The sequence below is a fragment of the Embiotoca jacksoni genome, unplaced genomic scaffold (assembly GCF_022577435.1).
Source record: "Embiotoca jacksoni isolate LCO1_2020_lvr unplaced genomic scaffold, fEmbJac1.0.p SCAF_34, whole genome shotgun sequence".
Classification (NCBI taxonomy): domain Eukaryota; kingdom Metazoa; phylum Chordata; class Actinopteri; family Embiotocidae; genus Embiotoca; species Embiotoca jacksoni.
In genome coordinates this window covers 2855281-2868468 of record NW_027185386.1, presented here as the reverse complement: position 1 = coordinate 2868468, position 13188 = coordinate 2855281, and the positions used below count along the sequence as shown (strand labels likewise).

At 47.3% G+C, this 13188-nt stretch overlaps 1 protein-coding gene across 1 annotated transcript in view; it reads right to left on the bottom strand.

Moving 5' to 3' along the window:
• The window catches only part of cacng2a (calcium channel, voltage-dependent, gamma subunit 2a), a 46217-nt gene that overhangs the window by 1844 nt on the left and 31185 nt on the right, over window positions 1-13188 (bottom strand). The window contains exon 3 of the mRNA XM_069165434.1: window positions 12832-12915. Coding sequence (XP_069021535.1) covers window positions 12832-12915 — 84 coding nt within the window. The remainder of the gene's footprint in view (window positions 1-12831; window positions 12916-13188) is intronic.

Sequence of the window (13188 nt, the reverse complement as noted above, 5' to 3'; positions counted from 1 at the left end):
GAGCGCCTCCCAATCAACACCCCATCAGGCCTGTGAAAGACTCCATCAACACTGTGTAGCGAGTGTGTATCCCCACGGTGAGCCTGTTACCCAAGCTTATGTAATCACACCGCTTGACTCTACCTCCCTCCCTCAGCACACACACACACACACACACACACACACACACACACACACACACACACACACACACACACGGCGGAGCGAACCGGCTGCCCGTATGTAGATTCGTGCGAGAGGCAGTCGGCGGATTCGCTGTACGAGGATCTGGCGTGCGCACGAGCGCCGGGGCCGCAGTGCAGATGAGGAGGGAGATGCAGCCGGCGTCCTTCAAACTCAACAGCAGCGTCCTTGCAGCTAATTATCAAGAAGCAAAAAAAAAAAGAAAAAGCAAAAAAAAAGAAAACTGGGAGCGGGATATGATGCTACTTTTGGAAGGTCACGGCAGGGTCGGAGGAGGAAGCCGAGGCGTCGGGTGGGATTGAGGGTCACGCCGGACTGTTTTGAGGAGCAGACAGTCGTTTTGCAGGAGAAACGACAAGGAAAGACCCCCCCCCCCCCCCCCCCCATCCCTCCCCATCCCCCCATCCCCTCACCTGTTTAACATGCACACCTAAACTTTCATCCGGCCGGTTTTACATTTCTCTCCACTTCACCTCATCTCCCCACGCGGCTGCTAACTCAGCACTTTTCCAGCAGCTTCCCCCCCCCCCCCCCCCTCCTTCCCCCCATCCCCACCAAAGTGCTGACGCCGGGCCGGGTGACTCCCTCTCCCGTCCTGGATCCGAGCCCCCTAAAGGCTTCGGTGGGAGAGCCGCCCGGGTGCCCTCAGATCGGGCTGACGGGCGGCGGGTTAACGGAGCCGGTTCTGACCCTCCACCGGGGCCGCTGACCGGTAACTACAGCAAGCCGGGGTGACTGATGAGGCTCTGCAGGCTGCGTGCTGCTCTGACACTGTACGCGGCAGCAGGAAGCCGACATTATTTGCAGAGCGATTTTTGCTGCTGTAAATGAACAACCGTGGATCAGAAACATTCGGGACAATTAGAAATACAATAAGACCCGCTGTGCACTAACACTCAATACTGCGAGCGCACCAGGAACGGTCCAAAAAAGAAGTGTAACAACACCAGGCACTTGGCTACGTAGAGGAAAAGGGGGCGGAGCCAACGAATGAAAGCATTTTCAAGTTAAAGGGTCTGAAGGAAGCCGCAGATGTTGGACAAGAACCCAGGAGCGCGAAAAAAAACAAAAAACACGTTGATTTCCTGGTGAAGTAATCAAAGCCCTGTCGGCAGCTGGAAATGTGTTCACGTGCTTCAATCAAATCCAAAAACGGTAATTTAGAGAGTAACGAGTCAGCGACACTGACACAATCAAACGTGTTGTAAAACTTCTCATCTGCAAGAAGTGAAGCGCGGCAACACCGCATCCTTTTTAAAAGTGCCAGACGGACTCTTGTTGCACCTTTTTTTTTTAAATGGCGCCTGGTGCAGGAACAGGAAAAGTTTGATGCTGCATATTTCTTTTTCTCCACTTTAGTTTGGCACTTGGAGCTCAGTACCGGTGAAGCAGCGCTGCAACCGTGCCGCCATCGGCCCGGTTGAGACCACGGCGAAGAGGTCGGATTTGGTTTCTCTCTGTTTTATTTTTATTTATTTATTTATTAATTTTTTTAAGTCAACTTGGAGCTCAGTTGAACATTTGGCAGCTTGCACGCTTTCTCCGACACCAACGACGGTCGTCGATGACGCGTGTGACGATCGGGCAGTAGGACATAAATGACTCCTTCGTCAGGTTCCTCATCGAGATGCCGTTTAAGAGGCTGAAAGCAGGAGAGAAATAACACAAATACATGTAATGTAGATCCACATCCCACCGACAGCCCACAGGATTCATATTCAGCCGTGGTGTGAACGGTTCCTTGCGCGTGAAATTACACTTTTATGGATTACGCATTTAATAATGCAGCGTAAAAACTCGTCCGTCCCGACACTTATTAAGATATTTTTGGACAAATCGACGAGCGATTGGGCGGAAATTTGGTACGGAGATTTGGCGTTCCCCCGAAAGAGGAATGCTGATGATTCCAGCGACCCCTCGGAGCTTTCTGCTCGCTCCGCCGTCGGGTTCAAACCTGCAGCACATAAAAAAACCCATACTCAAATCTAACCTGGACACTTGTGAGTCCCGCTTTCATCTAGTGCCATCTATTTTTAATCGGCATATTCTCCGTGACATTTGATGAGGTCCTTAATAGACTTAAAATGGACACTTTACATTTGTTTTATTCATAATGACCTCATGGCTGTCAAACACTATATTTTCATCCCCAATTCAATATAAAAATTCAGATTAAACGTCTCATATTGAGGATAAGAAATCGATTCTCTTCCAGCCAATCAATTTACAATCCCATTTGTCACGTGACATGCGAGCCGGTCAGCTGTGGCAGCGAACGATGACTTTGAGCGAACTGACTCTTTAACACGTTCAAATGAACAGAAGTCAACGGACTATATTAACTCGAGCTTTTGAATCCTGTTAGCATCGTTAATGTTTTTTTATTTTTTAAAAACGTTAATTTTGATTATAAATTTATGAACATTGAAAACTAAAACTTAGAAAAATGTGTTATTGAAATGTGTTGAACTTGGAGGCCCAAAACAAAAAGAAACATATTAATGTTTAAAAAACAACAACAAAAAATAAATTCTGTCTTTTAAATTTAAAAATATGGAGACAGATTTTCCTCCAAATTATTGTAATCCTGAACATATAAATAATATATTCATCTTGTATTTGTACTTTTGTGTGTATTAAACCTTTCGATGATCAAAACCAAGGCCTCGACACCGTAACGTCTCCGTCACGTCGTCACTCAACACCACCATGTGCTTATTGCTTTCTTTAACCTTCTCCGGTGATGAAGAAGACTTTTTCTAAACGCCGTCATTCTCCTGCTTCCATTTTTCTTCCGTCCGTCCGTCTCCGTCTGCTGCACGCGGTCGTCCCGCCCGCCGTCTGTCCTTCGTCTCTTATCCATCTCCCTTCTCACTTAATTCGCACTCAGTCAAGGCTCGAGACAGTTTGAACGATAAAAGTGTCACTCCCTCCCCCCCATCCTCCCCTTCCTCCCCTCCCACCCCCCCTCTGTCTCCTTGCTCGCCTGGAGGGTGATTGGGAGGTTTAGGGTTACCGGGGCAAAGTGGGTTGATTAAATATTAAGCTGTCCTGAGAGTTGACCCCTGCGTCCCGCTCTATAAACGCATCACTCTTCCTAAACTCCCTCCCCCCCCCCCGTCCCACCACCACCACCACCGTATCCCGTTTAACCCCGGGAGTATCGACACGGCCCGGTTCACAGCACATTACCTGGGAGAGGGCGCGGGGTGTGTGTGTGTGTGTGTGTGTGGAGGAGAAGAGGGGTGGGGGGGGCTCTCTTTCATCCATCAGCTTCATTTGCGGAGACAAAAGAGCGATAGAGGGCCAGCCAAATTTATCGATTGTTGACAGCGGGGGCTGTTTAATAGCGCGGAGATTTCAAGGTGACACCGAAGTTGGAGGAAACCTCAGAGAGGCTCGGTTGCACACAAACTTCAGGGAGGCTACGGGAGGTGAATCGGGCCTCTTTCATTCAGCCGTTTCTCTATTGTTTAGCCACATAAATATCACTGGGAAATTTTGGTCCCGTTTTGGGTCCAAAATAACAGCTGCCAGCTTTTATTCCTAAAGCTGCTGCTGATCCTTCACAGACTGGATTTTATATAGAAGCAAATGGCCATTATTTACTGAATCTTACAAGCAACTGAATTTGGAGTGCTTTGAAAAACCATCTAGACCATTTGAAAATACTACATTACTATATTTTTGAGGTTTTTCGAAATTCTGATTGAGAAAATATGACTATCTTTTATTAAAAAAAACTTTACTGAAATGGCCGTGATTAGCTCAATTTGAATCCAAAAATCAAGTCTCTGGTTGCTTACATCAGCTTGCTCAAACTCAGACACTAAAATTCCAGATACGAAACAGAGACGTGGACAGCCGGGACTCTAAATCCTGTTTGAGAAGCATTTCTACCAAATAAAACTAAATATCTGTGGAAACGCTGAGTCGTTTTCCAAGTTTACCTTAAAAAAAAAAAAAAAAGCTAAATATTTTGTCCGTATCCAACAGCAGCGTCTGCCTCCAAAAGTTAACTATTCTTTGAGCCGCATTACATCCGACAGATACGAGAACCCTGTGCAGCAGCGGGTCTCTGCAGCACCGGCGCCTTCGGGTTTGAGAGCTTCTGAGAAAAAGCAACGTGATGCCGCAGCTTTCCAGGAGAGGATCCGACTCATTTGCATCGGCTCTGAGGGGTCGTCCGGCCCGGCCCGGCCCGGCCCAGCCCGCGGTGACGCTCCGCTCCTGTATTAACGTCCGCGTTTTAGCAGCGTAACCGATAAAAAAAATAAAAAGCGCAGTGACCTTCACAGTGACCTCCCAGCATGCAGCGTGCCTTCGCCAGGATCGTTTTTATTTTTATGTTTTTTGCAGTCTGCTGCGCCGACATGCCCTTTGGGTTTTGGCTGACCACGCTCTACCTCGAAAGGAGAAAAGGCTGAATTCTCATCAGATTTCTCATGCCAGGGTGCCCCCCCCCCCCCCCCGCGTCAGCAGCGCTCACTTATCGTACGCACGGAGCTCGGAAAGCCGCGGCTCTGAGCGGCCTGTTGCCCATCGGGACGGTAGCAGCACCCCCCCCCCCCCACACACACACCTGACAGGAGGGGCCTGCTGACAGGCTGACAGATAGGGGGGGGGGGGGAGACGAGTCTCTGCTGTGGATGGTTGAGTGCAGAAAAACAAGGTCCATTATACACCGCTAAAGACACATTAAAGGTCTCAAACTGATGAGATGTGCAAAAAAATTTGCTTTTTTTTGAGGGGGGTTCATTATACTTAAATGTTTGAATAAATTAAAGATGCCTCAATTAAAAGAAAAAAAACAAAAAAAGCCTCTTCTTATACTTTATCCTTAAAGTTATCATATCAGCAGTTTCCTAAAGAAGCATAAAAGCTGTGATATTGTTCTCACACAAGGCCAAAATGAATAAAACAGTATATAAACACAGATACAGGACCTTTAGGCTCTTCTTAGTATGTGACTAATAAACAAAATACATTTCCTGTTTGCACAAAATAAATAAATGAGTACTCATGGGTCACATTTGGATCCTTTTTTATTTTCGGGAAAGTTATTACCATTTTGAAATATTGAGACCGTTTCCTTCAGTAGAAGTCACAATAAGAAATGCGTTCCTATGCAACTACGAGGTAAAGACGGTTGTTGCATTAATACCGACGCATTGATTCAGCAGTTCGTCTCCTCGGTGCACATAAAGGCGCGCGACTGTTTGTTCAGCAGACGGCCGCTTCGCCATCACGTCGCCGTCGGCTCATTAGCTGTACATCTGTCGCACCGTGGGAGCGAAACGGAAGGAGGCCCGGCGGACGGCGATTACCTCGGCCGGGTGGTGGGTCGGGAGGGGGGGGACACGATTTTGACGGAGGGCTGCCGGGACGGCCGCGGTCCTCCGAGAGAGAGACAGAGGGGTAAAAACGTGCTGTTTGCTCCCGGCCCACGAGGAAACGGATGCCCTCGGGAGTCCCGCGATCGGCTACGAGTCTTAGCCGTCTAGGACTCGAGGGGTTCCCCAGGTTGCCATTCAGGTCACAAGACTTGATAGTGACGATGTCACAAAAATAAAACTCACTTTTCTGGGCGTTAAGGAAGTTTTACAAATAAAAAAAAAACTCGCTTGTGGCGGGAACTTTTGAAATAGTTTTACAGATGTCTCTTTTTGGGAAAATGCTTTATTATTACTTTTCGTTGCATTACCGCGAGTGACCACCGGGGACAGATCGTCAGAAAAGCTCATCGGCAGCTCTCTGGAACACATCGAGGATTCATCCACCAAATGGCTCCTTCTCTCCCAACGATTCACCGATTCCCAGTCATACCGTTCGGTGGCTGTTTGCCTCGTGACGATTGACACTTTTTCTATTTACCGCCACGATCGCTCGGCTGTTTTTTTTTTTCTGTCAGTCGCTGAAAACAGACCCCCCCCCCCCTCCCCCCCAGATGGAGTAAATCTCCCCCAGCTTTGGTTTTATTCAGCCAGGACGCTGCACATCGTCGGCCTCTCCGATCCTTTCGTGTCATGTTACTGTGACAAAGGGAAAGTAGGTCAAAGAGGAGTGTGACATTACAGTCCGGTGGTGAGTAATGAGTCGGATATTAATTCGCCTTCGTTAGCACTGGCTGCAGTTTTTCTTTTTTTCTTTTTTATCTGCTCTTCTCTGCAGACGACTTCGCTGTGGCCGGCCGGTTTTTGTGCGGCCGCACCAGGACGGAGAGCCGCGTGGTCCCCCCCCGGCCGTCCTGCCACCCTGCGTGCCAACCTGCTCGAAGAGACACCAGGCAGAGGGCGCATGCTGCGTGTTACCGTATCGATCGGCACGGCTGCAGCTCGGGCCGGCGTCCGAGCGCTGGCACTCTTCAGCGCCGGCTGACAACAAACAAACTTAACGAGACTCAACACCCCAAAAACAAAAACTACAGCCGGTCGCCACCGGCGGCTTCACACATGCGACCGAATTTGGTAAAAAAACGTCTGAAGTATTCAGGGAGGCGTGTGAGCCGCTTTGTGCGGAGTCGGAGGATTTTAACACTGAAGGGCGTTTTGATTTCACAAACCAAACCACTAAACTCAGAGAATTAAAGTCAGACTCTTTTCGAAAATGCTGCGTGTGAAATTAGTCGTCATCGATACTTCCAAAGCTTCTTATTCCTACATTTCTGGTAAAAAAAAAATAAAACAAGCAGCACGTTTTTATGGAGTCAAGTTTATTCACATACGTCCATAAATCAGACATCAAAATGAAACCACGCCGATCTGCAGTTAGTGTGCACAACGTCCTCTTCACAAAGGCGTCTCTCTCCTTTAACTTCTTTCCCTTACCCCCCCTCCCCCCCCTCTCTTTCATTGACAGGGTTGAGAGGAAATTAGCATTGGCTCTTAATCAGCCTCCCCCAGCCCTGAATGTGCTGACGTGCAGGACGGGGTCATGCTAATCAGGTGCCTCGGCTCCCGGGCACATTGATTTAATACTACAAACGCTTATTAATCCCCTCCACACCTCCTCCTCCTCCTCAATACCGAGCCCTTGCACCGTCCTCATCCCGGCCAAGAGGCTCGTTGCCCCCCCCTCCCCCCTGAAACATCCACGAAAATAATGGAGGGAGTGTTAAAATACACAGTGTGAAACAATATGCTCGGACGAAAGGGGGGGGGGGGATTAAGCTTTGGTGGCGAAATTTAAATTTTGTTGCAGGAATGCTGACGCGGCGCTCAGCCTGCATCTGTAAAAGCTTATGTGTCTTGACAACACGCCTCGCGGGCAGAATGCAATTTGACTTGAACTGATTGAAAGAATAAACGCAGGTTTCACTCACCGGCGTTTATAAAGTAGCACGAGACGCTCAGAGCCGACGTCCGACACGCTCCGCCAGAGTCACCGCGTCCTTTCGTTTGCGTGTCAACGACTTCCTGCTTGTATTTTCTATCGTGTTCATCGATTTTTCATCAACTGATTTCAACTGTACGGCCGTCCAGCGTTAGAATAGGTTGCTAAGAGTTCAATTATTGATTGATGTGATTGGTATTATTATTTGAGTCATTTTTTTTTTTTAGTTCTGAATTCTCAAATGTGATTATTTTCACATTATTCTTTTTTAGTACACCTGAACTATAACTGGATGATCCTGTAATATATGTGTGATAAGTATCACAGAAGATAAATGTCCTTAAAAAGGAAAAGTTCATATTTTTTTTTAAACTTGTACTTTCATGCCAGTATATGTAGTATTGTCATTCTCACCTTCGCTGCAAAGAGCTGCGTTTCGGGGATATTTGTGGACGGCACCCCGACGCATTACAATCAATAAAAAAAAAAAATGATTTTAACTAATCTAAATACTAATACTAAAAAAACTAATCGCATGAACCTGGTTAAAAGGAGCCCAAAATCAGTGCAGCGACGCATCAGTGATCAACAAAAATGTAGGTCATATATTTCGTGCTTTTTTTTCCCCTTCCGTGTGAAGTGTCAAAACTTTTTCCGATTTAAACATAATAATATCCGAGATTTTCATTTCAATAGATGTCTGTTAAGTCGTGTTAAAAAGTTAACTGCCGTAGTTTGAACACAACAACGGGAAATATGTGACCTTACGTTGACCTTTGACCTTGGATATCCAAAGGTAAACAGTTTATTGTTCAAGTGAAGAAATTTGTTCCAGAATCTACTGAGATGTTGCGTTCACAGCCACGGATCAACGTGAGGTGACGCTGACTTTGACCTTTTGAACCTCAAACACCCTAAAAAAAAATCAAATCAGTTCATCTTTGAGTCCAAATGGACATTTTTGGCCAAATTTTGAAGAAATTCCTTCAGGGCGTTCCCGAGATATCGTGTACACGGGAATGGGATGGACATGAGGTCACGGTGACTTTGAACTTTGAACCTTGACCACCAAAACCGAACCGCTTCATCTTTGAAGCCGGGTGAACATTTGTGCCAAATTTGAAGAGTTTCCCCTCGGGACGTTTTTTTAGAGACTTCGCTACTCACAAGAGGCGATGTCACATTGAACCCTTTGACCTTTGACCTTCCAAATCCAAACACAGCAGGGACCCGAGCGAACGTCCATAAAGAGATCACGTGTTCGCTGGCTGTTTCTCAGCAGCTGTAAGCTGTTGTTGTTTTTTTTCCTTCTCGCTGCGTTGCAGATCAGCACTGAAACTGTTCTCACTTGTGTTAAAATGTGTTGCGGTTCGTCCCGTACGCTCTATCTGGCTTTAATACGAGGACGCACCCCCTTCCCCCCACCACCCCCACCACCATCACCTCCGTGTTCCCCCTTAATGTGATATATAAAAAGTTAGAGCGGCCGTCGTTCACTCGGTCAAACAGGACAAAAAAATGATTGCCTTTTAATTTATTGGCCCCCCTCCCCCGCGCGCCAGCATGCTATCAGTCGATGGATTCCTTATTTGTTGCCGTGGACACCGCAAAAAAAGTGCAGGACGCAGGAAACACCCAGATTAAAGATGAAAACCCTCCTTTTCCTGCTCATACCGGTTGCACTGGTGCTGCTGCCGTCCCGTCCCGTCCCCCGGCCTCGTGCCCTACAAGCCCCCTGCGTGTCCTGCCCCAGACCCATTGATTTTATCGGGCGACGCCAGAGCCAGTTGAGGCCGGCCGGGCGTCCAGTCTGCCGCGAGGCCCCGGGGTGACGCGGGCTGTGACAGGCGTGCCCTTCTGCCACCAATGTCAGCGAATACTCTCGGATCATTGCAAAGCGGCGGAGGAGGCACGAGGCCGAAAAAACCCCAACAAAACACGCCGCCGCATAAATGCCCCCTCCTCCGCCTCCCGAAAACCAAGACGGTGCGGGTCTGTGGCCATGATCAAAGAAACGAGGCTCTTCAAGTTATTAAGAAGTTTACAAGTTGTTGTGGGACGAATTAAAGCGTCTTCTTCTGGTTTTATTACGAGCGGGAGCGCCGACGCACATTTCATTGCCTTGTAAAAACGTCCCGCTTCCACCAATCAGCCTGAAATTCGGTTCGTTCGTAGACAAGAAGTGTGGGAAGCAGAAAATGTAAAATATAGAGTTTCGTAAATTATATGAGTAGGCTCACTGTTGAAAAAAAAAAAAAATCAGTTTTTTTGTTGTTTTATTCTTTTGAATTGAAATGTGTTGTATTTTAATGCAGATTAACGTTTATGCCAATACATGTAACGGCACCTGCTTCTTCCATTTAAGCCTCTAATTGTGTTTTGTGACGTTTACATGAGAAGTAATGGAGCAATAATTGGGTGTGTGTCAGCAGGAATCTGATGACTGTCAGTTACAGCCTCAGACTAATTAATTATTGGGCTAATGTAGATTTATTTAAAAGTTGAAACATGTGGTGCCCACCCGGTCACAAAAACTTCCACTTCAGGATCAGACCCACGTCTTCCTCTGTTCCTCTTCATCAACAGCCAATCGATGACTTTTCAGTTTCGGTATCAGCTATAGCAAGGCGTATACAGGGCGTCTTCTTCTTCTTCTGTTTCTTCTTCTTCTTCTTCTTCTTCTTCTTCTTCTTCTTCTGTTTCTTCTTCTTCTTCTTCTTCTTCTTCTTCTTCTTCTCCTCTCTCTCAGCTGCTTAGCGCCCAGTAGAGCAGTGGATGATGGGAGCTCAGACACGGCATGATCTAAAAACCCACTGGCGCTTTCGTGTGCCTCAGCTGGCTTATATAACCCCGTGTGGATGTGCAAACTGCTATTGCTATTGGGAGAGCTGAGGACACACACAGCGAAAGATATGTGGCGTGTTTGTATGTATTTTGTGCGGAGGAGCAGGGGGAGAGGGAGGGGGGCATGTTTTAGCAGAACGGATTTTGTCTGTTTTTTTTTCTGCTCGGCAACCACATCGCCAAACATCTCCCTCCTCCTCCTCCTCCTCTTCTTCCTCCTCCTCCGCTACGCTGTCTGATGACATCACCAGTGAGTCCCCTCGATTTGTTTTTTTTTGGGACCCGGTGACGTCACTTCCGCCGGGGCCTTCACCTGAAGTGACATCATTTCTGTTGCATAACGATCTCTTCCTCTTCCTCGCCTGCATGCGAGAGAGGCAGCGGTTGTTTTTTTGGTTTTTTTTTTTTCTCCTCTCTCCGTCTCCGGCCACCCAGAGGCGCCGTGAAACTCCACATTATGGAAATTCACCAGGTGTGTCCGTGAAGAGGAAATATGCAGATGTAAAAAGAAAAAAAAAAAATACATCACCGGCTTTTTTTTTTTTTAAACTCGGAGACACCCCGGAACGATGCCCCCCGTCCCTCGTCCCCCGTCCCCGTGACCTCGACGTGCACCCGGGAAGAAGGTGTTTAAACGGCTGAGATGACGGGAAGTACCGAGCAACACCACGGCCGCGTGAGAGTGAAGAGATGCGGCGAGAGAGAGAGAGAGAGAGAGAGCGAGAGACAGTGATGGAGAGAGGCCTGACCTATATAAGAAGGAGGCTGAAATATTTATGGATCTGAGTGTCCTAATTGGCAAGCCACTGGGAGCACTGCGGCCTTCTCCTCCAATCACAGCCGGGGAAAGAGGTTAACGCAACACTCCGAAACCACGAGCGGCGCAGGCGGGCGTCGGAGGTCCGAGGGGCCAGAAGGTCGAACGCCCCCCCCACCCCCCCATCGCCACGGCGCCCGCCATCGTTAGAATCATTACCAGAGCTGTTATCACGACCGCTCGCTCTCCGTGGCGCATACGGACGGGAACAAGCGCTCAGAGCGGCGAGTCAAACGCAGCCTAATTGGGACTGCGTCTTAATCTGCAGCTCGGCTCCCGGAGAGGCCTCGATTACCGTCCCCGCAGACGGAGGGACGAGGAGACGGACACTTTCTGACTCGCGGTTTCGCAGGCTGCAACGGGGGGCGGCGGCGGTTTTACTGGATATGTAGAAAAACGTTGGACAAACACGGAAAATTCCTCAATGCATGTTAAGATTAATAAGACTGGCAAGATGAGCGAAGAGCAGACAACATCAACACCACCACAAATTAGAAAAACAAAATTTAAAAAAAAGCTGATTGTTAGCAGCCATCAGCCGGCAACGTACCAACGACTAGAATATCCTAATTCAACCAGCAGTGACATTAAAGCTACATGTGTCCATAGAAACCTTCCAGTCTGAACACGAGGACACCGGCCAACGCTTTTCAAACGCAGCGATGCTCTCCAAAAAAAAAAAAAAGTTTCTTTGTGAAAGCTGTCGTGACAGATTGCCTGACGAGAAAGATGAAAAAAAAATAAATAAATAAATAAATAAAATCCTCTTCTGCCTTTTCCAAAAGTAACATAAAATAAAAAAGAACATTTTACTGCATTCAAAAACAAAAAGTACATAAAAGTATTTATAATCGGCTTCTAGCGATCTTATCCTGATTTCTGTATTGCTGCGAGTTAAGACGACAGAGGAGTGCAGAGCTGTAACCATAGAAACGCTACACCGCGACAGTGGCCATGGAAACGGCTGTCTGCAGCATCACCGGTAACATAAACAAAAGGAGATTACCGTTCGGCGGCGGAGCGGTGACGAATCAAAGGCAACGCCGGATGAAAAAGCCTCCGTGTTCGGTCCCAGCTGTCATTCATAAAAAAAAATAAAAAAATCACAGCTCCGAAAAAAGACAACAACAACCATTAACCGCCGTATTGACCAGACGACGGTAACAACGGCGCACGATGAGCTCCGACTCGTTGTGATTTTTTTTTTTTTTTTTTTAAAGGATTAACAGGCAAATGAGTTGGACAAGCACCTCCGTATTTGCTTTGCACGAAGGAAAAGAGAGCGGAAATCAATGGGGCGTGTTTACAGGGTACACAGCCGACTGTAACACTGCACGTTATGTTACACACACACAAACAGCCAAGCAGTAAAAAAAAACAAAAAACAGACGAGCCGCTTTGGCAGGGCCTCATCCTGGACCGGCCTCGCGCTACGAGCTCGGAGACGGCGCTGCCACGCGGGCCAAGAGCAGCTCGACTGGCTCCAGTCTGAGCAAACAAAAAGTGGGACACATTTCAGAGAGAAATCTGAGAAGGAGGAAAGAAAAAAAAAAAAAAGTGCCTGGTGTGTTTTTTCTCGTGGTCTTACTTCGAAAGACAAACAGCAAAAAAAAGAAGAAAAAAAAAAGCACTTTTTTTGACGGTTTTGTACTCACGTAAGAAGTACTCGGACGGGTCCGCTTCGTAGTCCGTCTCCTCGGGGAAGTGGTCTATCTGTTTACACATGCCTTTCAAGTTTCCTGCAGGGAAAGAAAAAATAACCAGAAGGTGGTCAGACCAGACGACCTGCAGATATTCTCACAGCTGATCGACAGAGAAACATTCTCATTACTGATTAAGTAACGTGTCAGAACAAAAAAATAAAACGCCAAACAAATCACCTCGTTTCGGTGTCTTAAATGTGTATATTTTAATTTGATATTTTGGTTTTAGGACCGTTGGTGAGATTAAAACATGATTTAAAGATGTCCTTTCGGGCTCGTGGTGGGTTTTTGATTGATTCGTTGAGAAAA